This window comes from Carassius gibelio, chromosome B24, assembly GCF_023724105.1.
Source record: "Carassius gibelio isolate Cgi1373 ecotype wild population from Czech Republic chromosome B24, carGib1.2-hapl.c, whole genome shotgun sequence".
Taxonomy (NCBI): Eukaryota; Metazoa; Chordata; class Actinopteri; order Cypriniformes; family Cyprinidae; genus Carassius; species Carassius gibelio.
This window is the reverse complement of record NC_068419.1, coordinates 4,288,900-4,315,427: the sequence shown is the minus strand read 5'-3', so window position 1 is coordinate 4,315,427 and position 26,528 is coordinate 4,288,900. Positions and strand designations below refer to the sequence as shown.

The window sequence follows — 26,528 nt, the reverse complement described above, 5'->3', positions numbered from 1 at the left end:
ATGCAATGCATGCTGCTTCAGATAAAACCATCTGCCAAAATACAGCTTATTTTTGTCTTCTGATAGCGGGGAGAAATGTGACCTGGGCATGTTTTCATGAAATTGTTAATTATGAAACTGAAAATATCCATGTATCTGCAAATGAATGTTGCCCAATACATACACCTGAGGCACTCCGCAGCACACATCAAACCATTTACTATTCGAAGAACCACTAACATAAATAATTCACTTCATAAATGAAATATGATTCATCTGCTGGCTCTGTTTCATGGTTAAATGTTTAAACTGCGCTGTGATTTCAGATGAGCACTGCAATTTAAGATGAGCTTTGACTATATTTTCCATGCTATTTACCATAAGTAAAGCCAATATGAATATATATATAAAAACAAGTCCCATATACTTGAACCATTCTTCAGTTACACTTCAGATAAGAGTTTCATCGAATGCAAATGTACAGATAGCAAAGAGCTGTAATGACATACTTAAAAAAAGAAAAACATTTCAGAAAGGAAAACATTTCTGGAGTATGTTTATAATCTGATTTGTCACACCATTTGGATGGTGAAACCGCATTTAAATAAGGCTGTTAGGTGGAAGCAGTTATAAACACTAGTCACAAAATTACATTTGAGAGCTTTCAATAAATCAAAATGCCTTTTTCTACCTTTAAAATGCATGGAGTGGTACTAAGTGCACGTTACGTATCTGTTTGACTAAATGCAATCATTGCGCTCTCTTGCAGCTAAATGATGCCATTCTGGACCAGCAATATAAAGAATTTGGAAAAATGGTGGTTAGTGATTCATACTGTATTTACAACCGACGTGGAAGTAAACAGTGTGCCTGTTTATTAAAAATTAATGTCTTACCTGAAGATTAGCCGTCGGGATTCATTTCAACATGGAAGCACAGGACATAGAAAAAGAAAAAGTGGCATTAGTCAAAATATGGCATCCATTTTCTTTAAATGCATTTTTTATTTGTCAAACTTCTAAAGAGCAACAATAAGAGACAGCAAAAAAAAAAAATGTTAAATTAAGTATTAGAATTTTTATTTTTCCAAGCAATTTATTTATTTCATTTGCTGTCTAATATCGCTGGTCTCTAGAAGTTTGACATATGAAAACAAAAAAAAAAACATGTAAACTGTACTGGTGTCTAAACAATTGAGCAATCATTCACCTAAAGCGAGACAGCTTTGTGTCTGAACACATTGTACTTCATTTAGCTGAAAGCACAACACTGACATACAGAGACATGAGTTGCTCCAAATGCAACAAAGCCAACCAGCCTTGAGATCTGCACTGGACAGATCATACTAAGGTAGATTTTCATATATTATGGAGCAGTAAATTGGTGATAATTGCCCAGCCAATTTTCTGGGTCTCTTACACCTCAATGCACCTGTGTAGCTTGATCAACCTCTGACGTCCACCTCTAATGTGATTTATTCCAGTTTCATCCACATTTTTCACCAGAAAACAACCTTTCTAGCCCCGGACTTAATCGTACCATAAAAAGCATCTGTCAAAACAGACTGTCGAAACAATTCTCTGTAACAAAACAGACAGTGGAAAACATTAATAAGTGTCTCGGTGCTCTGAAGGAAAGGTCACTGAGCTAAACACTACAATACTAACAAAGAATGGAAAAAGACATCTGGCTGAAAACACGTGGACCATGAATGACTTTAATACAAATACAGAAAAATCACAGATTTAACATCCCAACCTGCCTCATTTAAATATATTACAAGTCAATCTGCATTTCAGAAAGGACCGTGTGACACTGAAGACTAGAATAATGATGCTGAAAATTCAGCTTTGCGTAACATGAATAAATAATATTTTACAGCATATTCACACAAAAAAAGTGTGAATTTCTTTTAAAAATAATATTATACAATATTACCGTTTTTACTGTATTTTTGCTCAATTAAATGCAATCTAGATGCATTAGACACTTTAAAAAACTTAAAATCTGAATTTTTCCAAATATATATAAAACATTTTTTTATATAAATAATACATTTTGTTAGGTTTTTGAAAGATTCCATTTTATATATGGATGTATGTGTGTGTGTGTGTGTGTGTGTGTGTGTGTATACACATATAATATATAAAACAATTTTGGATATCGAATCTTCCTAAGCTGCAATTCATAACCCTCAGGATTAAAACAAAAAAACTCTTAAAATATTTCAATTTCTGTGCAATGTATCTAGAATACAAGAAAGCTTGCTTTTTTAATTAAATTACAATTAAATAATAACGTGATATTCTATTTTTTTTAGATGCACCTGTACACCCCCCCCCACACACACACATATACATATATATAGCTATAGTTTATTACAATAAGGGATTTTATTATTATTAATAATAAAAATATTTAATATAAACATATTATACAAATTAATACATTTTCTAAAAACATTGTCTGCAGTTTTACATTTTCCAGATAATTTCTTTGACTTTAGTTCAATGAGAATATAAGGCAAATTATTTAACTTTGGGAATTTAGGTTATAATGCCATGCCGCCATATTTTACTCACATAAACATAAGCTTATTTATTATATTTCTTGCATTCCTTTGTCGAGAGCAAGCCTCAGTAACCTCAAGGGGGCGATAGAGTTCAAACGCGGTACTAAACCAGATGTGTTTGGTTATTCAGGTAGCTAGCCAATAAACATGTTCATAACATCTGGAGTCCTCAGCAAGATGTGTTTGAAACATCATGAGCTAACTAGATTCACCTCGTCCGCTTTCATGACCGGATGATATGATAAACAGCTCATTGAGGAGAGTCGAAGCTCACAAGAAACGCAACACGGACGAGGTCAAGAAACGCTCCCACACAGCGGTCTTCAGTGAAGGATGAGGTGTCACGCTCGGAGAAAAGCACCTCATTCTCTGCAGCTCAAGTTTATCCCATCAGTGCTTTTTCTGGGTTACGTAACGCCACCTCTTCCACCCACCTCTCCGCTGCAGCTCTCCATGGAAGGCACACCAACACACAGCCACGAGTAGAATTGTGTTGGAATTTATGGAAACATCCACATGGCACACTCGGAATGGCAAGCTAAAATCCGAACTTCCCTTCTGTCTCTCTCTGAGGCGTCCTTCCTCTTCCTCTGTCTATCCTTCATCTTTTCGATCAGGTCTCTGACCTTTCAGCCGAGGTGTTGCACAGGGGAGCAGCATAATAAAACATGATACATCAAAAATGAATTATTGCAGTTCAAGGCATCCGCAACGGTCCACAACCGGATGACCAGGTTTGAAACATGGACACCTCGAAATAAGAGTTGATTTTGAAAAGAAACACAATTAACCTTTTGTACTAGCGTTTGACACTACATTTATATTGTTAGGACATGATACTTGCAACAAAACAGCCAAATATGTTTTCATATTTTACCATCTCGCTGACCTTTAGAGCTAAATGTGTTGTTTGCTAACGTACTTTTATGATTTCTACACGTAAAGGGTATTTTTTTTGGCAACCTCCAAATACCAGTATGGTAAAGAAAGATAAAATTGCTGACAGATATATGTTTACCTTTTAAAAAGATTTATTTATATTATAATTCATATTCTATTAAAAAACAATACCAAAATATATTTTTTATTATAAATTAATGTTTTTTTAAATTTTATTTACATTTATAATGTACAATTTTAATATAATATTTATGTATTTTAGTATATATTAATAATAATACATTATTAAAATGATATGAATATATAACATTAGTGTTGTTGTTTTCAAATTTCATTTATATATATTTTTTAATACGTCAAAAAAAGAAAGAATATTTTTTAGAACCTGTCATTATTTTCATAACAATAAATCTTTCTGAATATATTAAATATAGTGATATATGTTCATAGATAGCTTTTTTTACACTGAAGCAATATGAGATTTGTGCATTATGTTTAAAAAATGTGAACAAAATGTGAAAATTAAACAAGCACATAAATCCTAATTATTTTAACAGCATTTTTAATGTATTACAGCACAAAAATGAACCATCAGTGATTTTTTAAATCAGCATAAAAACAAGACAACAAACGTAATAGAATTAGATTTTTACATTACATTAATGAATAAAAAAAGTAACAAAAAATTTAAGCTTTAAAAGTCCTAAAAACTGGCATTATTTTCCTTAAGCAAATATTTAAATTTGTATTTTTTCATATATTCTTTAGTCAAAGAAAATAAACAACATAGAATCTATTGTCATTATTTTCATGATGACTAAACTGCACAACAATTTTTCACTGTATTATAGTAAAAATATTATAGTGGTAAACTGATTAAAATCACCATTAATCATCTCTTTTTCTTACATTAAAGTAATGGAATGAGATTTGTTTATTAGATTTATGTTAATAAAAATATTACAAATTTAAAAAGACCAACAAATTTCCTTTTTTTTCTTAAATATTATAAAACAAAATATAATCATATTATTTTCATTTTATTTTGAGGCAAAAAATAACCGTTCGTATATATCATTTAAATATAATATTTTTATTTTATGACATAATATATTTCTTTTTTTTTTTTTTTATAAAAATTCCCCTTTGGGGATGTATCACAGGAAAAGCTTGGGGCGGTCCACTGACGGCTGTACTTGAAGCTCACTGGACGCTCTCCTGAGGTCAACCTGACCCTCTGTTGCTGTGAAACACACTCTCTCTCCCACACAAGCTCTCTGGAGGAGTGTCTGAAGAGACAACGCCAACGATCGCGCCGTCGATTCTTCTCGTTTCCACCCACATCCGCCCAAGCGCCCACGAACACTCGCTCGCTCTCACTCTATTGTGCGTGCACCAACACGCTCAGTCCCATTCACAACGGATGGGTCCATTTCCACATCACAGCATTGTGATAAAGACAGAACGAGCAGCATCTGTGCTCTGTGGGACGAGCTATGGATACAACAGCTTCACCCTGACACCCAAACGAGGGCATTACAGGAGAAGTGTGACCCCAACAGTGCTATGGAACATTTTCCAGTGTGCAAAAATAGCCCAGCTTCAGCTATTCCACTTATTTAAAGAGTCGAAGGAATCCTGGAAGCTGTTAAAACGATAATTATTTTGCGTTTTATGCCTCATGAGCAGATGTAAATTAAAGCCACAAACATGCAATGGAAGAAATGTTAATGCATTAAGTAATAGGATATGAATTCTTAAAATGTGGCTATTTTATATAACCTCTATTAAAGCAAACATCTGGAGCTCTTACGAATGCATCATATCCACAGTCTTAGGCTGAACTCTGCCATTTCCCTTGTTCTAATCAACCACATTAAACATGTTGTGATACAAAAATATTTCATCTGTAATACTCTTCTTACACAACATAAAATAATACTCTTCTCACGCAACATCAAATGAAAAGATGATGCTGAATACAAATAATAGTAAGAAATAAAATTCAAATAAGTAAAGAATAAAAAGAGTAAAATAATCTAAATCGTTGTAAAAATTAAACCGATTTTTTTTTTTACATTTTCTGGGTGGAAAAAAAGTGGCCAGTGGTTGTTTATACACATTAAAATATTATGCTAAAATAAAATACAAATAAAATACTGCAAATATGTAGTTGATATAAATTACATCATTTTCTGGGAAAAAATTAAGTAAGTGGTTGTTTATACCCCATAAAATAAAAGATTAATACACACACAAATAAATGAATAAATAAAATATAGAATACTGCAAATCTGTAGTTGACCAATTACATTTTTACATTTTCTGGGGAAAAAAATGTGGTGGTTGTGTCTACACAAAAGAAAAGATTATGCTAAAAAGAAAAGAAAAAATTATTAAATTAAATGTAAAAAAAATAATAATTAAATGGTTGTTAACTAGTTAAAGAGTCTAAAAGGGGCCACTTTTCAAGTTTCAGCCCGGATTTCACTAGTTTTATCGTCGAGCAGGTGAAAATAGTTACTGACATGTTTGTTAAATGTCTGTTCAAATCATTTTTAGCAATCATCAGTCATTAACTGCAGCTTTAGAGGTGAAGCCAATGCCCTCCACTTTCACATTCTTCCTTTTCTAACAGGTAAGCGCTTTTGGGTTGAATTTTTTTCTTTACAGCGAGCGGATGAGCAAAGGAAGTGCATAATGCATTTGTAAAAGCTCAAGGCTGGCGTTGCTGAATGTAGTGTTTCTCCTGCCAGCTTTCCACATCGCTGAAGCAGCGTCCATTCATTCCAACTGCTACTAGTGAAAAACATCCCCACAGACGCAGGAAGACTTACAGAAAGAGAGAGAGAGAGAGAGAGAGAGAGACGCAGAATGCTGACAAGACAAGCTGCATTTTATTTATTCCTGTTTTGTGAAATATGACAGACAGCTATTCTAGTCTGCATGTTTGGAAATATGAAACACACTCAATGATAAGGTTGAATGAATTGCATCTACTGACAGTGGGTCGTCTTTGTCTTTTAGCAAGGACACTTGATGACGGTTCTTGATGTTATGTCATCGTTTCATTGGTCTAAGTATAAAAAGCCCATCTAAACTGGAGATTTGTGGTTTCAACTTCATGTACTTCGAGGTATGTGAGACCATCCGTGATTATAAAGTCCATTATGATGTCATTTCAATATATACGGTCACTCAGATTTAGACTTGTATGCAACTAGATGATAATTTCTGAAGATCCTTGTGTTTAAAATTCTTGCAGCCTTGAGAGTTTTTGGGTGCTGCTGGGTTAAAAATAAAATAAAATAAAATGATGAAATGAAATAAAAATATATGTAGTTCTGGTGGTTGCTAAAGATAACTAAATGATTGCTAAGGTAAAAAAAAAATACAGATGAAAAAAAAAAACTATAATAAAAATTTAAATATATAAGTTAAAAAAACAATTACATTTAAAATATCCTTAAAATAAAATGAAATGAAATAAAATAAAATAAAATGGGTGGTATTACTAAAGCAAAAGCAAAATATATTTTTTAAAAAGATAAAATAAAATAAAGATTCTTTAAAAAAATAAAAAAATAAAATAAAACAAAATAAAATAAAATAAAATAAAACAAAACAAAACAAAATAAAATAAAATAAAATAAAATAAAATAAAGTGAAAACAGTCCCTATGTCTCGATGATATCATGGTCACTATATAAGGCATGGGTTACTCATTTAACAAAAGTCATATCATTTGCACCATCATTCATGCTTGTTGCACAATCAACCCAGGATAAGTTTTACATGATCAATTATACTAGAAATGACTGTTTCTGCAAACCTTGCTCACTGCAAACATTCCTTCCGGAGGGAAAAATCTTCCGGCTGACTGGCTTACGATTTATATCAGCCGGCCGAGAAACCAACTCATCTAATTAGTCCACACTCGACTAGATCAAATGTTGATTGATAAACCGCTCTAAAGCCATAAATGACAGAAAAGCAGAGACGGATGACAGCGGTGTGCATGTGCAGCTCTCTAATGACCTTCCTGTAACAACGTCTCCATAGTAACCGCTTCCTTAAACAGGGTACCATCAGAAACTTCATTCATATTTATTACCGCAAACATGTCACTTGGCTCGTTCGCACGTAACCTCCAGGATACAATTCTGCGAGTTTGAAACATCCCCCCCAGATTTGTGTTTGCCACTCAACATTTTTTTTTAATGCGTGTGTGTGTGTGTGTGTGTGTGCGTGTGCGCTGATGATGTTTTTTTGCCAGCAGGTATTCTTATGTAACGTGTTTTTCTGCATTTTCTAAACTTGACACACTGGTGATCAGTGCTAGAGAAAGAGCGAAAGCAACCAGCGTCTCGCTTTTTCATAATGATATTTTCTGAAGCTATCTGTAACAGGTTTTCAAGGCAACATTACTTCTCTTGGCCTTTTGTCAATGCGAAACATGAAGAACAAGCAAAAAACTAATTAAAACTTTGCTTTTTTAAAATATATATATATATATAAAATGAAGCTGTACTGGAATAGTAAGCGAATCTTTCAGTAATGCATTTTAAAACTAATTCTCAACAGAATGACCACATTCATCAATGCACTTATTAAAATGACACATCCTGACCCAAACATCTTTAGTCCACCTGTCAAGTGTATTGCATGCTGACAAAGGACCCGTTTTTTTCCCCGTCTATGCTCTTTTTGCGTCTGTACGAAGCAAACTGCTGATCCTCAGAGAGAAGTAATGTTCTGAGCAGCGGTATGTTCTTAATGACACCTCTCTCAGCAAGCATTAAACAGAATTTAGCTGGGAGCTCAGAGCAAAAGGGAACATTACAGATGTGGATACCACAGGGAACGAGCTTCCTGACGAACTGAAGAGAATGAAAGTGATGGAGAGGCTGCGTTCCGATTCACAGGGTCCCTACTGCAGTGTTCACGGTTTGCTCCATACACACTCAACAGGGGGCTTCGCTTCACTTGACGGCTTTTGTTCATTTGGAACACTTTGCTGTGTCATAAAATGAAGAAAGCACAGATAGAATAATGTTATAAATAACGATAAAAATAATAGAAGTAATAATAATATAAATATATATCTTATAATATTTTGTATTTATTAAAAAGTATACAGAGTATTAAATTAAAAGTAGTGTGTACAATAAAATTTTAAAAAATGATTGTGTATATATATAATGACTTTCTACTGTTCATGGGTTTTCAAGCATCAAAATAATAAAAGCTTAATACAGCTTTATTTTTATTATTATATATTTTTTTTGCATTATATTATATTATGTCCAATTTAATTTTGTTTTCGGAGTAAAAATGATGACTATCATACATTTTTACCATGATGACTTTATTATAATTATCATAGTATAATTCTGGTATAATAGTTAATAAACCAAAAAATCTCAATCAAATGACATTAAATGACAAAAAAAAAAAAAAAAAAAAATAATAATAATAATCTAATTAATAGCCATTTAAAATCTTTAAAAAAAAACCTTGTCACCCATCTTCAAACCACTTAAGTTTTTTACCATTTAAAATTTAGTACAATCACTAAGTCAGAAAAAAGTATGTGGTTTCATTTTTACATAAATGGATCTGTTACACTGAATGATGATGGAAAAATATTTCACCCATATTTTGACATTTTATTTTCACAAAAGTTATTTGAAACATGAAAGTAGATGCTTTTAAAGTATATAAAATCACTTTTTTATTTAAATTGATGCGGACACCAAAGCGTGATGTTTCATCTTTGACCCAAATACCATCCATATATATATATATATATATATATATATATATATATATATATATATATATATATATATATATATATATATGTATATATATTTTGTCTATTAAGCCAAAATAAAAGTATAAAACAGAAATAATACAAATCTAATATAATTAGAATTTTATTTAAATAAATAAAAAAAACATACATTATGTTATTGAAAAATATATATATTTTTAAACATCTACTGTAGATTTGCATTTACATACACACATCGGCCCCTCTATTAGACAACTGGAAGTCGCCCAACATTAAGAGTTGGGGGAACACAGGAAACAGAGAGGTAAACAAGACCCTACAGCAATTCCCTCGAGAGCAGGACTGGTCCACTGACCTCAGGCCTGTCTCCCAAAGCTAAATTCTGACAAAATCTAGACACAGAATGGCCTCAGATCAGCACTGATCTGCATCTTTTACTCCCAACAGAGCGGTCACCCAACGGTGCCAAGCAGAGCCGCTTTCCTGGAAAAACGGATTATAGGAAACCTAAAAATACACATCAGCTGTGGGACAAGAGAGAGACCCCATAAACTGTGACATTGCATGGGAATGTCAGGATTTCCATATTCACAGGGAAGAGCAGATGTGTTGAATCCTGGGATTCCGGAGATATCTGCACCAGTTGTGGAGAGCAACACATGGACGCTAGTGCAGAATTAACAAATTAACCAAAAGCATCTCTGAGAGCATAATTAATTGGGACTAGATAGGTCACCAGGCATTATGTCAACAAACATAATGATTCTGTATCATAGCATTCAATATTAGATAAGTGTGGATTTTTATTCATCTAAAAATGGGATAAAAATCCATATTTCATATCATACATTATAATGTAGTTAGTTATGCTTAAATTCACTTATTTGACATGGATTAAAACTACTGAATTTAGCTTTTTAATGTACTTATTGATCTATTTTTAAACATGGACAAATTAATAAAATTGCATTCATTTTAATAAATAATTAAATCGTTTTTAAATAAATAATATTATAAATTATAAGACAAATAAATATGCATTTTTAATAAGTCATGTCATCAAAAATGACAAAATGTAAGACTGTAAAATAAATATCTGTAAAGTTAAAAAAAAGCTAATCCCACCATTAAATAATGTTTGTCAAGCTTTCTTGCATTCAGAACCATTTTAATTGTTTATGTGACCATTTTCCACCCACTCAGCAACCCTATTATTTAATAAAACAGGATGTTTTTGCTACTGTACCTTTTAAAAACTGTATGTAAATAACCTGAATAACCTTCTAAAGAGTAAGAAAAATACTGTTTGCTATGATAAAATTTGCCCAAGCAACAATTCAAAAAAAAAACCCACCAAGGTCACATTCACAAAACTACTGAAAGAAAAGCTTTTTTTTTCTTTCTCTCTCTTTTTCTTTCAAAAATTGTTTACTGCCAAAGAAACAAACCTGAATGGAACACCTCTTTAAAAACAGGACAAAAAGAGAAGGACAAAACTGTGGCCTTTTAGATTCTCACAATCACAGACAAAGAGAAGGACAATGAGTGAATTCACAGTGAGGTGCCAAGCGTTGTTCCTTCAGCTCCAGCTGGTTCTGCCGAAGGACACCCATCCTCCTGCTGCCGTCTGCGGGAATCAAGGGGAGAAGCACCTCCAAACCCCTTCACAAACACAGCCTCTGCCCAAAGAAGGCCCAGTGCTTGAAAAAAAGATGGGGGCTTACACAATAACACGCGGCCTGTTGCACCATGGCGGCTTTCCAAAACCAGGCTTATGATTATAAAAATCTGACAGCGAATTGCTGTCCGGGGCAGATTTTGGCTTGATGTGCGTTCGTGAAGAGGATCCATTCACGTAGGCTCAGTTGCATGATAAACTAACGAATCCTCTTTAATGCAATATCTTACTTGGGTTTTGAAGCAGATTTGTGTTTAGTGCTGAAGGCGGACACCCACAGTCATCAGCAGAAGCTGTAAACTAACAGAGCCAACACTCCTCTCCTGAGGCCTCCGCTCCACCCCCATGTGACACCCACAAAACAGCTCTTGGAAACTTAGTGTTTGATTTTACAATCTTTACAACCCGGGCGAAACCGGACACTAAAATCGCATTAAGCAAAGATGGATTATTCTCACTCAACCTGCCCCTAAATTTTGAGGGGAAGAATTTTAGCTGAGGAGGGTTAAATGGATTTTCTTTCAACTATTTGAAAGAATCACTGAGATTTGCAAAGAGGTTAAATGGATTAGTTAATGGCCCCGCTTCTTTTGATTTAAAATTTGCCAAAAAGTTTAAATGCAAATGGTCTCTTTGTGTCAAAGGCTCAACCTCTGTATAACCTTGGTCTTTTCAAGGTTTGGGACACTGACAGATGTAGTTAAGCAGGAACCAGGTTTGTGCTTAACATGATAACCCAATCAGAAATAGTGTGCACATAAGATAAACTTACAATACCTGGGTCTTATGTAAACTGTGACCACCCACAGTTGGTATTTATGAAATATAGGCTAAACTAACATGAAACTGACTGAAACACTGAACAGAAATAGAAAGCTACTACAAGTAACATATCAATGTCAAGAAAGCTACTTCTAAACTGTAGTTCATCAATTTACAAACTAATATATTTAGTTAGCTAGTTTTTGTTAGCAGCATGTAGTATAGCAAACTGCATTGAAGCAATTTAAGTGAAATCTATAACTATCCAATGATAGGAATTATAATTTAAACAGCATTTCTGACACAAAAACAAGGGATCTGAATGAATAAATGATCAAACATTTCAATCAGATTTTCCAATACTTCATATGAGAGAGAGAACTGTGTATGATGAACCGATTCACTAAAATGAATCAGATTTTTCAATGCTTCGTATGAGAAAGAGAGAGAGAGAGAGAGAGAGAGCAATACATAATGAACAAATTCACTAAAATTAATCAAAGTCTCCAATGCATCATATGAGATAGAACAGTTTACAATAAACCAATTCACTATAATAAAGCAGACTTTCCAATGCTTCATATGAGAGATAAAACCATTTAGGATGAACCGATTCACTAAAGTGAATAAGACTTTTCAATGCTATGATAGACAGAACCATTTAGAATCAACCAAATCACTATATTAACACTTAGGGCTGGGCGATATATATCTAAATGATGTGATCATGCACATCTAGTCAGTAAATCTGGTACCGTGATTGCCGCTAAATCGCCAACATCTGCGTTTAAATGGAAATGCATTTAATAGACAGCCGTAGATCACTGACAAGACACGCAATATCGTGTTCATTATCGAAGGCGATTTATCTGCAATAATGAACGCGATATTGCGTATCTTATCAGTGATCTACGGCTCTGTCTATTTAATGCCGCTCCATTTGAAAGCAGGTGATAGCGATTTAGCGGTAATCACGAAACCAGATTTACTGACTAGACGCGCATGATCATATCGTTACATATATCGCCAAGGCCTAATAACACTACATAAAAGAGAACCTTTTGGGATAAACTGATTCACTCAAATGAATCAGACTCTCTAGCACTATGTATAAGAGAGAGATCTGAGTGTTCAATTACCTCAGCTCACTTAACAGTTAACCGCTGGAAAATGTAGCTTGTTAAAGGGGTTCTGCAAAAACTCTTTTCAACAGAAAACCCTATGGACTATACATCATTACAGGTAGTTATGAATGAATCACCCTTAACAGGTGATTCTTCTGCACACAAGAGTATCACTTTACACTAGTGCTTCTAATGGTCTAGGGGCCTTTGCTTCAAAACCCAAGTGCACATGGGAAAAAATGTGTGTTTATGTGTGACAAGAGCCAAAAGCGACAGCCGAGCGCTCGGTACTCCAAACAGATCCATCAAACCATGAGGAAAACAAGCTGAGCTGAGTTTACTAACACAACCTCAACTCAACGCACACTTCCTGACTCAAGCAGAGACAAGTAGGTAAAGAGCTGCTTCCCGATCCAAAAAAGGATGTCCTTGAAAGTTGACTGATGTATTAGCGAAAAACTGTGACACGGCCTTGTTCTAGAATTGCCATTAATAAATTCAATTTAACTTGTGCAGGGCTGAAGTCCCCGAACAGGCATGCGACTCCAATTAGCCATTCGGTGTGGGAGCTGTAGGCAGTGACGATATATGCTCAACGGCACATGCTGTTGAACTACTCTACATCCTGCTCCCACATATGGCACGCTCCATTTCTCCAAGACCGTACTAACGCTGGGGGACGGGGGTGTATCCACGAAGAGGAGCCAGAACAGTGTGAATATCCCTTCCGGACTGTACGGCAGTCATGCCCTTGTGGTTCAGCCTGCGTCACGGGGATCCGCATCCAACAAGGTGGCGCCCGCCATGGGGCAAACCAGGGGTCCTGTTGGTGTAAACCTGGATCATCCCAAAGGAATGATAAGCCTTTGTCACTGTAAGCATGTGTAGATGCAAATAAGATGGTCTCCACTGTGTTGTGTGTGTGTTTGTTTGAATGCGTCAGTCCTAACAGCGAGGAGAACCGGGGTCTTTGGCAGGCTTCAGTCCCTGCTCTCCAAACCTTCCTCTCATGTCACAGACCATCTGCTACTCAGCAGCCACGCTGGCGCCGGAGATGAGGCGTACCGTTCTGGTCCAGATGCCTATTCGGCTGTACTTACAGAAAGTCAGATCCATCACCTCCATAACTTAGTGAGAAGATCGCAGATCAGCGTCATATCCTACGCTCAAAATAGCATCGCAGAAGTCCTGAAGAAACTACAACATTCAAATCTAACATCATGTTTCAGGGTGTATGTTCCAGGTTCACGCTGAATCAACATTATTTTTTAATTACCACAAAAATGAATTTCCACCCGTCCCTTCTGGTTTAAAGTGAGACACTTACAATACAAGTAACAAGTGAATGTTGCAGATCGGTAAATGTTAAAACCTGTGAAAAAGCCACAAGACTTGTATAATATGCTTGATTTTAGTGGGAAAATTGCTTGCTTACTTTTTTTGTGAAGAGTTACCATGTCACGCTACACCATAAACCCTAAAACGACTGTAAAAGTACTGATTTAAAGCTTTTTAAGGCTTAACAGCTCAAATGATTTGAACAGAATAATTAATATTAGTGCTTTTACACAATTAAACGCTTTAAATTTCTGATTTTAAGTCCTCTAAAAAGTTCTCAATTCAATTTATAAGTGCCTTACCGTGACCTATTTTGTGGTGTATAATCTATACCACAAATTCTGGCATTTGAGCTTAAAGCTCAACATTTTAAAGGGATAGTTCACCCAGAAATTAATATTCTGTCATTAATTACTCACCCTCATGTCGTTTCAAACACGCAAGTCCTTTGTTCATCTCCGGAACACAAAAAGGCGCTAAAAACGGCAGCGCCTGAGCACACACTCTCTCTCTTGTTCACTGTTGTTGTTCTGTCTAATACGGACAGAAGTCTGTCTAATAATCAGATAGAACGAATAAACAAGGAATAAATGTATACAAAAAGTATTATAACGATTGCTTTTATATTATTAGTGCCGTCAGCATTACGCAAACATGCATTTATTTCATTTAAACAAATCGTTGAATGACTGATGAATATTTAATTTCACAAACCTTGCAAACTTAGTCGAATCCAGCTGTGAGATCTTGAAGTGTGCATTTTTATCCAGCGTGCTCGTGTGTTCTCTGTGTGATGTCAGCCCGTGTGAATTGAATGCTCTAAACTTTCAAATTCTAATTATGCTGTGTTTTATGCATTTGCCCACTGTCAAATTAATGTAATTTTCTCTGTGTGCTGTATGTAAAATTTTACCCTGGCTTTATTTCAAAATACGATATGATTCCCCATGCACACAAACTTCCCAGAATACAAAAAAACTTTAATATAGTATAGTATTATAAAGTATAAATATGCTTATTTTACACATGTATTTTTTTATCCATTGTAAAATGATTTAAAATTTCTTAAATATGAATTAAAATAAAATAAAAATTATATCGGCTATCGACCCCCCTGCTTTCCAAGATATCGTTATCGGCCGTCAAAAAAAAACAAAAACAATATCGGTCAACCACTAATCAAAAGTCTTCTGACCCTGCATAGACAGCAATGTAACCAAAACGTTCAAGGGCCAGGAAGGTAGTAAGGACAAAAATAACAACTATTCAACAATTTCATCTCTTCTGTGTCTGGGTAAGCCATGCTTTTACGACCACGACGCAAGCAGGTGTATCCTCTGGTTGAAAACAAATTGCAGTGAATCAGGGTGAATAAAGTTACATTTTTGTTTTCTTTGTGCACAAAACGTATTCTCGTAGCTTCATAAAATTAAGGCTGAACAACTGATGCCACATGGACTATTTTAACGATGTCCTTACTACCTTTCTGGACCCATTCAGTTGAGTTGCTTTCTATGGAGGGTCAGAAAGCTGATTTGATTTCATCCAAATTATCTTAATATGTGTTTCAAAGATGAACAAAGGTCTTATGGGTTTGGAACAACATGAGGGTAATTAATTACAACATTTTCATTTTTGGGTGAACTATCCCTTGTATTGACCATGAAAAATAAGTAGTAATTTAGCATTAAGTTTAAGCAAAGAAATAGTAAAACATTGCACATTTAGCTACAGTAATATCCTCAAAGGTATGCCTTTATACTTTATCTGTGCCTAAAAGATTTATTTTAATATATTAATATGCACTCATTAGAAGTATAGAAGGTACAAAGACATATTCTTTAAGGTACCATCCCAGTGACAAGCTATTACACCCCTAAAGCTATAATTCTGTGTAGAATATTTCCTACGAGGATCTTCCTCATAGAATGAGTAAGAAATAGAGTTAACAGTCTTGCTTCAAGGGTGCAATAGTGAGGTTCAGAAAAATATAGAGTAAACTCAACAGTTTGGTCTATGGAGAGTGCGTCTTCCACAGATGACCACAACCAAAACAGAGTCCCCGGCTGCTTCTTTGGAGCAGAACATGTGTTAAAAAAAAAGGACTGCAAAAGGACTGCAAACAAGCAGAGAGAGCACCTTTGTGTCGTGGGAACAAAGGCCTACATTATGTTCCAGAGATAGGCCGTGGCTTCAGAGTTTCCCTGCTATGAAAAGAACCTCTTCACGAGTAGCTTTTTGACCTGTGACCTCTCGGACTTACGACCTCGTAGTCTCAGAGCTTCCAGAGCACACCAAGTTCAGGATGGGTTTGAGATGTGACTCTTGAAGCCTTCTGATGAAGAGCTTTTGGGATTAAACCATGTGAAGAATCTTCCTTCACTCGTGGATCTGAAAAATCCATTGGATTCTGACAAAACCGTCCGAAGAGAAGCATTACTCTGTTGTTTTCATTTGATGTCTCCACTGTGTACTGTTCCAGAACAATCTTTTTGGTGAAAAGCTGAAACAGATGCACAGACTAAATGGTGATCACTCGCAATTAGCAACAGCCAAAGATGAAAAAGCGATGACAGATTTCCGTAAGATAGAGCAGAGGTATATTTCTCATGGATGAATTTGTACATTGGATGGAAAACTTTCAATTGTCCTTAATAAGCTAATTTCCACCTTATGCTTCAAGTAGTCACTCTCACAAGGACTAAACCACATTCTGCAAATTCTCATTCAAGTCAAAATCCTTGAAAAAATTATACAATAGGGACTTTGGTTGATTATCACTTACTTTTTGAATACAAACCAAATTACTCTTAGTCGATCCATTCTGTTTTATGCCACTCTGAAGACCATTATTGAGCAATGCATGCAGGCTGCTCTTGACTTCTGAAGTACAATTGGTCTACACTAGTAATCCTAATCGAACACTCCAAACAATACCAACCCTTCCTTACACTCCCACAAAAACCCTGCATTTAATCCCAGAGTGCACCTCTTTTATTTTACAGGAGGCAAATACATTTTTTAAGCACAAGCATCAACAAAACACATTTTGGGAAAAAAACTAAACAAAATACTGAATAAGCCGTCTGCACTCTGCAGGCATTTCTGTCTTTCAGAATTATTGATTATGTTTTCTCATACGAAAATGGGAACAATCAGTGTGCAAACTCATAAAACACTGTTCCTCAAGCTCTGAGAGGCAGAGCGAATATCTGAGGTGTACAACTCCTGTTCTAATCTTCAACAAAGATATAAGGCTCTGGTTTCTAAGCAACAGTCGCTCTGCAATAACGTAGGATGATCGCAGTAGTATCTGCAGTCCAGACACACAGGTGCATATTCACATGACAGCATATTCTACTTCAAGTGCGTCACAAGCCTAGCTGCAGTCAAAATACCTGTGGAAACTCCCTTGTGATGCAGCACATGCAAAGAAGCCATTGCTTCAGTGCAGCATGCAATGCATCACAAGGGAGGCGGTGCATGTATTTTTGGACAAGGAATTCTTAGCACTATCAGTGTGCATGATGTGCATCAGCTTAACTTAAATACAGGAGTTTGCACTGCATGACTCACAACATGATGTTTTTGGCAATATGTTCATTTTTTTTATAATGGCCATCAGCAGGGTGTCAATAATAAAATGTCAAGCTGCATAACTAAGTAAACGTCAAACATCTTAATATGATTCTGTTTCAAGAATTTCAGAAGGTTTTACGAAGACAAGGAACAAGATCTGTGCTGCTTATGACAAAACAAAGCATATGCAAATTTCTCAGGCACTGATTTCTTTTCCATGCCAATGCCTTCAGTTAAAGAGGAAGAAACCATTGCTTACATAAATGCACAAATAATCTGCAGTATTACAACTAAAACGTCTTAATCCTTGGCATATGGAGTGGAACTACAAACTGTTGCAACATAACATTAATTTGAACTAATATTGTGCCATGATATAACATTTCCATAGTCAATATCCATAGAAACTACAGCAAAATCAAATATGCTACATATTAAAAATTAATAAAATAGACTAAAACAATAGCATGTAGCCTTCAAATATTTAGAAGTAAACTTTAATGAAATCAGTCACTAATAAAACAATTGATATCCCCACATGCAACTATCAGAAGGCATTTTGGTCCGAATTTTAAAGAGACAAGAAAAAAAAAAAAAGTCATTTTGTCATGATTTACTCACTTTAATCTTGTTCCAAACCTGTATGAATTTCTTTGTCTATTAACACAAAAGAAGATATTTTGAAGAATGCAATGAATTATACAGTTGCTGGTATTTTTTCCTACTATGAAAAAATCAATGGCTACTGATAACTGTTTGGTTATCAATATTCTTTGAAAAGTCTTTGTTTATGTCAAACTCCTACAGGTTTAGAACACCTTATAAGGCAAGTGCATTACTGAATTGCCATTTCTGGGTGAACTATCCCTTTAACTTCAGCTCCATTTCACTTGGGGTTTCATTAAGATCCTAGTGACATTGAATTCAAAATTCTGTAAACCCCAGTGAACATCTGCTGAAGGTCGTTCAGATAACGCTGACAAAAAGAATTAAGTGAAAGAACGGCCACGGCATCGCTGCGGCAGAGATAAAGTCACAACTTTGCTGATATGGCATCAGTTATAGCAGCGATGGCAGCATAAAACAACAGCAATTACATTTTTGCTGTTTTCTGAAGCTGTCCCAAAGGACGCTGATGGCCAAAAGGCACTTAGGACAAAATACACCAAATGTTCACAAATTCTGAAACACTCAGATATGAATCAATTAAAGCAACATTGCACCATCCAGAAAAAATATATGCAAAAAATATAGCTAGTCACCATGCAGTTGTTATGTGTGTGGTATGACATGCTTTAAGTTAACATGTTTTAACTTTCCAAGGTATTGGCATACAATGGAGGAGGATTATGTAAATACCATGTAAATATTGCAACCAAAGGGGCTTGACAGGGGTGAAAGAGAAGCAAAGAAAACAAATCGCTTTCTGCCTGGAGGCCTTTTGTGCACGAGTGCGTAATTGCTTTGATGAATTGCTGATAAGCTTTATCACTGCTAAAAAGAAATACAAGATTGTTGCTCTCTTACAAAACCTGTTATATCACATTAACTTTCTGTGTTCTCTAATAACTGAAACACATGCGTAAAACATACAAGAGGACACGACAGATGGAGGCAGAGTTTTAATTCCCAAAACGCAATGCACTTCTAGCGGAGTTGAACTGGTTGTAAAAGCACGGTTGTGGCTCCTCTAGTCAAGGTTACGTCAGATTGTTGACTAGTTTCCAAACCATTTAGCAAAGACCTGAACCAGTAATGATAATAATGGACTGTTACTATTCTAGTGGATGACTGTGTTTGGAATGAAAAGGTGTGAACCATTAAAAAAAACATATATTAAAAAAATTAAAAACTTCATGTGAAACAAAATGCATTAAGCAACAATTTACACAACAATTATTTTCCCCTCTAAATTGCATTAACAGGCCTAATTCAGGGACTTTTTTAATCACTTTATTTATTCATTCATGTTCATAAACATTTTGAACAGTTCAATTAAAAAAGCAGGTTTCTAAATAAGTGTAAACCACCTAATTACGTGAATGCTTAATTTACAGTTTCACACTTTAACACTTCTTACAACTAATCAAATAAAGAGGATGCATTGAAGATGACACTTATTCTGGCTCATTCGTCCAACTAGATATGGAAAGTAGAGTTGAGCAGTATTCAATACAGAGTGTTTTATTGCAAACTGCACATTTTGGAATATATGTTGTATGTAAATACATACAAAAGAAATTTGCATATTAGTATACTGACGAAATAGTAAAAGTAGTATTCCATGCACCTACATACATTTGCATTGCACTGGATGAATAAACTAATGGCAAAAAGCCAGACTCAGTATTTTTTCTGTCATCAGCTGTTGATTGCCATCATTTGATTTATAACGGTCAATAGAGCATCCAGTAGTCAAGGGCACGGCTGATGTCACACAACTAATGCTAATGTAAACTAATAAATACATTCCATCTGCTTTCAGATTCTTACTTGTTCAAATCCGTTACCGTCATGAGACGAGATATTCTCAACACTTACCCCACGACTATTGGTCAACAAGCTGGAGATCGATAGCCATCGCTGTGGTGTAGGTTTGACAAGACATTCTGTGAAACATCAAGTGATAGCTACATCACAGTTATGATTTTCCATGGCAACAGCAAGCCTTTTCAGGTGTTCCAGGCTTTCTGAGGATTTCTTTACAGGCTGGATGAGTAAGCATCGACCAGAGGTGATTGACACTGGTCGTTACTGGCATTTGCGATAAAAAAGGGTAACTAGTGTTTGTCTGAGAGGGCAAGGTTATTTCAGGTCTGGGAACAAAAGGAACACAAAAAAACTCTGAAAGTCTATGATTTTCAATAGAAATTCAAGCTAGAAGTTTCTGGAAAATGGCAACATACTGTAAGTTTTTCCATTACTTTAACTCAGTGAAATGGCTTGCACAGCCAATTATATTATAGGCCTACTTAAAAATCCTTGTGCAGTTCTGAAAATCCTTTACTTGGTTTGGTGTTCCTGGTCAAAAATGTCTTATAAATCCCTCATTATGTTACATTATCACCAAATCTTGGATTCATTCTTTTGGTCAGCTTGTTTTCTTTCAAACAGCACAGGTTATTCATTTCCTTTTTCAACTGACTGATCATTGGCCTCATTGGTCTGAGCTTATACAGTACATGTCCGTTTTTGAGTCAAAAAGGATTATTTGTAGATAGTTTTGGCAATGCTCATTTAAAAACTGAGATGGCATAAGCTCGGATCAATGAGACCTACTACCAAGAAGTTCTAAAAATAATCACAAACCTAAGCTAATTTCAAGAAACAAGCTGACATGAAGAATAAATCCAATATTTGGTAATAATAAAACAAGAAATGTATAACCAATTTTTGGTAGGTCGGTCATTTTTGACCCGGGAACACCACAAGTGTAGGGTGGGAGAAAAATCCCAAAAAAGTGGAAATATGATCCAGTTTTTGGGGGAATAGTTATACCCTATAAATATATGTATTTTCCTACTATGGAAGTTTACCAGATTACCAGAAATCTTCCAAATATCTTCTTTCATGTTCAACATAAGAAAGCAAATCATACAGGTTTGGAACGACACGAGGATGCGCAAATGATGACAAGATTTTCATTTTTGGGTGAACTATCCCTTTAAGTAAAAAGCAAGATCCTCATGGTCAAAAGACATGTGGGCTAAGATTTGAGGTTGAATTTTTTTTTTTGACATTTTAAGTGCAAATGACTTAAAAATCTCTGGGTTTTTTTGGTCAGGAGCCAGCGCTGCTCCTTAACCCGACCGCAGTTAAAGAGGATTAGCTGGATAATACAATTAACACAGATTACTTACACCCTCAATGGTACAAGATAAAGATCTACACTAACATCCTGCAATAAACATTATGCACAGAGCTCTGGGCTGAATTACAATGCTGCTGTCCTACAATACAGCTTACAATATTTTCAACCCTTCACTGAAATGCAATCTCCAACCTGGCTCCTCTGGAATACATAGCAACACCGTTTCAGAAAAGCATCCATCGATTTGCTCTTTCCAACTATTTCATATCAATATATCATCAGCTTTTACAACCCAGGCTCTCGCTCGCACCCGCATAACGAAAAGGCAAACTCTTCCACTCCTGTCGACCTAGTCGCCCCCTCGAAAGGGTGTCCGCTCATCCAGAAATTTCTCCATCTCCATTTCTCAACGGTAAAATGAACACAGTTACAGAAAACCTCACCAGTTCACTGACTCACCAAATCATCTCATCTTACGTGAAACCACTATTTATAACACAATAAATCAATCATCTGCACAATAAACTTGTTCTTTTCACGTTAATAATCATTCAGCATTGACTCACATTAGAAATACTAATATAGGTATTGTGTAGCTGCTTCAGAAATACATTCAAATGTGCTACAAAACCTATAGAAACTCTATGATAAGAGGATTCTGTAATATCCTACGATTCTAGAAGTGCTGTGACTATATAACAGCAAGGGGCTCGATTTGCATTTAAATAACCTGTGACTAAAGCTCATCTAATCTGAACTCTTGCCCTGACCCTTCATATGAGAGTCAAGAGGTCGGGTCTGCAGTAAAAATTGGGAATCAGAGTCAATGTATTCGACATTATGATGAGGTTTATAAAGCTAAAAGACTACTTTATAGTAGATGAGCGACTGGTGCTGACAAATATGTTTGTCATGAAACAATCACATCTGAATTAAGATCTGCTGTGAAAATCACATCTGACTGGCGTGTCGATATTAATACAAATCTTTGATGCGCATACCCATAATCAAATTTAGCAGTCGTTCTGGAAGCTCTTGGTTATGTAAGATCTCGGCTCTTCAAATAATCCAACTAAATGCTGTCTGTAATCCAAGACTATTTCAAAGCAAACCAGACAACATAAAAACCATTTACATGAAACAAACTCCCCATTCATTTTAACAGCCAGTTTATCATTTAACTACAGAATGATTGTGCATGTTAAGATTTGTAATGCTTGTGATCAGAAGTCTTCTTAATGGTTCATGCACCAGCAGCTTTTAATATGATATCCAATAAATAAAAAAAAATGGTTAAACTTGAGACCCACAGTCAATGTCTTTGACATTATCGATTGAAAAACACACTTCACCCTAATGAATGACTGATGCATCACAAACAGTGGATGAGAGGAACCTCGGAAAACATTTTCCAGAGGAGCTTCTAATGAAACAATCAAACCTGCATTAAGATCCACTGTGTAAATCACATCTGACTGGCATGTCAATATTAATGCAAAGAGCCACAAATCTTTGATATACAATTTAATTTATAATAATGCGTTTTGGAAGCTCGTGGTTATGTAAGAACTGGGCTCTTCATTCCAAAACAATCCAACTAAATAAAGAGTAAACATCAGCTGTATTTTTTATGCATTTTAAAGCAAATCAGATCTATTTTATGAAACTCGTATCACAACTCCACTGAACAGAATGCTACATTGAAATTTTGTAGTGCATCTTTAGTCATCTTGGTGGACTATCAGTAGCCCCTAATTAGGATGATTAGAGATGTACACTCATTTATGTCGCATAGTTTTGATGCAGCATCTGCTTCTGTCTTTACACTGACAGACAATACAATGTTTCATTGTGGCATCTTTTAATCTGGTCGTGCGCTTACCTTCAATAGAGATCACATGCTCGCGGATCTGGTTCTGGAGGGCCATGTCATCGATGCGCTCGATCAGGTCGTATATTGCATAAATGTTCGGGTGGACGGACTCGAACCGATGGATCTCGGCTCTGATGGCTGCTGAGTTGGACAAAACGAACTGGGAGCCCGACGCGCCGGACTGCGCTGCAGGGCCCGATACGGTTCCCGAGCCAAACTGACCCGCCCCGGAGCTCCCGGACGATCCGGATCCGAACTGACCCTGGGGAACTGGCACCGGTGCCGGTACCGAACCCGGGTTGGGCATGGCGGGCTGGGACTGCTGAGAGATCCCAGACACTGACACCGAGACCGGGACGCTCGATTGGTAATTCATCGTTGTGGATCTAGGAACTGCTCACGGGAATAATAGAAGCGCCGCGTTTGGGATTATTTGGAGAGCGCGCGAGGAATCCGCACTGCACACTCTAATCTGATGAAGAACGATCACAACTATGAGTAACGCATCAAATGGATTTCCAAAAATCCGCGCGCCTTGCTCATAACACCAGAACTTCAATCAGCATCATTGTTCCCAGCGACGAGCTCGCTCTTTTGCGCGTGTCCTGTCCTTTTTTGACAATGAATGTCTTTCAGATGGACACACCTTTGTTTTGGGGCGATCTTCTGGACCGAGTCTCTCTCTGTTTTGCTTCCCAGCCTGAAGCGAACACAATGAGGCCGGTTATCGCAATGCGCCCGAGTCCATTGACTGACTGAATGCGACGGTTCTACTCTAAAGTCATAAACACGTTTGAATCCTCTTTTGGTCCAAGAAGTCCCTCCCCGACCCCCACCTCCATCCACTGGATGTGAAAATCCGGATCTTTTCGAGAGTCGGTTCGCTTAGAGAACCTGTTCGAAGAGTCAAATGACTGATTCTTTTTTTAATTAGCGTTCAAAAATGTTTCCAGAATCCCCTTCGCTGCATTTTACATTTAATTTGTGTAATAAAGGTGCTAATTATACACCTCAAGGTACGCTACTGTCACATTAGAGATATTTCGCTCTCAAAAGTGTCTACTGTATTTTTTCAGGAGCGTAGCAATGTAAGAAAGTACCTTTCAAACCAAGCGGATTTCTGTATTTCGTGAACATGAGGGAAATCTGCGTGGACTTTTTCGCCCTCTCGCGAAACTCCCGAATGCGCGGATTCATTAAAATGACTGAATTAGGAAACATAGCAAAATTTTATAGAGTAACCTAAATGTAAACATGGCATTTAGTCTATGTAAACGTTGATATCTAGTTTAATTCTATTTTACAGTAAATTTAAGCACATTATTTTTATAAATGAAAACAGGCATCTGATGTTTCCAAACCAGATTCCCACCGATGTTTTGATTCTCACAGCTTTCATTTCAAATGTTTGTTCACTGTTAGCAATATTATTAGAAGTAGCTATTGTTCCCTATTTAAGCTAGCTCTATTTATGAAATATAGTATAACTTAATAAATGTTCCTATCTCCCCCATTGCTATTCAAGTCATGTAGCTACCCTACTCACAAACGAGTCATTTAAACAAATCATTAGAAAGATTCGGCTCATAAGAACGATTCGTACATCACTACCATCCCTCGCGACGTCACACGGCACGTAACTTTGCTTGAAATGGAGGGGGGGGGGGGTGGGGGGGCGAAATTCGATTGGATGTTTAGGTGGTGGTGTTGGTATACAGCGATGGATGCTTCAATATTATGTAACCAGATATTTTTCTTGACAGTTTAATGCTTATAATTGTTCAGTCCTTCACTGACACACACAACAAGTAGATTCAGTGACTGCCGTTTCTGATCGAGGGTTACAGCCTTAGCAATATCAAAAGACCATAATTTACAGTAGCTATAATACACATTACATCTCAGGCTTGACAGAGTTATTGTTGGGTTTACTTCAAATAAAGATGTGATTTTCTGTCCACTGTAAATGCAGTATCGGTATTCTCTAGCATGTATTCCAACAAGATTCGCCCGTGCTTTATGGTATTGTGATGTTATCAGATAAATACCATGATTCTGAATGATTGCTATTTTCATTTACCATGGTATTTACATGTTAATTATAAAATATATGGTTCAGCCATATGTGTTTAAATAAGATAGTGTAGTGTAGGGCTATGTCCAAAAAGCATGATGTCATATTCATGTTTTTTTAAACGGGAGAATCCCAAGGATAAAGTGATTTTTAAACTTTTGAAGCATTAAATAACCATTGAATGGTAAATAACCAAAATGTTGCAGTTTAACAGCCTAATGCTGCCAGTATCGATTATTTCTTCCCGGGCTTTGAGGAGATCACTTCTCACACTGTTTTGTTGAATGGTCCCATTGAGTCACTTGTTAGGTTTCATTTTGCAGTGTGATTAGAATCGACACAATCTCTGCATCTCACTTCCACAGGGTTTGTGTTGTAATCCGCCTGATGTTGACATTTTCTTCCACTTTTTCTACCACAAAAGACTTGCTCTGTGATTTACACAGCTGATGTCTGCACGCATATGCACACAAAAACGATGACAATAAATGTTTACCTCAGAACTGATACCTAAAAGTTAAAGTTATAGAAAATCACAACAGCATTTTTTATCTACACATCTGAATAAAAAAATAAAGAGATTAATAGAGAGGATTTTTTTTTAACTGAAGCAACATTTTCTCACACTGTTTGTGGTATAAAGTTCCTCAAAATTCATATTCCCTTATTTATTGATATACTTCATTCAGAGTACATAGCAACATAACAGAGAACATAAGATTCATATTATTCACATTAGTTTAATATAATTATGGACTGGATTCACTGAAAAATTAGCATTAAGAATTCAGAATACATGGTATTTTTTTCAGAATTTGATGTTATTTCGACATCTGAAACTATTTAATTTTTTGTGTCTAATCTGCAATATTCGCAAAATTTTCAGTGTGTATATGTGCATGTAGGCTAAATTGTCTGAGATGTCTGAACTTAAAGATATGCTGTGGGCTTTATTCATATTCCATTTTATCATGAACACTTCCTTTGATCTTGAGAGAAATCCTACGGCATTAGATTAATTCCCGCTTGAAACTAGTGAGA

General features: G+C 35.9%; 1 protein-coding gene across 1 annotated transcript in view; it reads right to left on the bottom strand.

The window, feature by feature from the left end:
* Positions 1–24,238, bottom strand: part of LOC128013182 (arf-GAP with GTPase, ANK repeat and PH domain-containing protein 3-like) — a 28,908-nt gene extending 4,670 nt beyond the window's left edge. Inside the window, exon 1 of the mRNA XM_052595948.1 lies at positions 23,423–24,238. Within this exon, the coding sequence (XP_052451908.1) occupies positions 23,423–23,789 (367 nt within the window). The 5' untranslated portion in view covers positions 23,790–24,238. The remainder of the gene's footprint in view (positions 1–23,422) is intronic.
* Between the last annotated feature and the right edge of the window lie 2,290 nt (positions 24,239–26,528).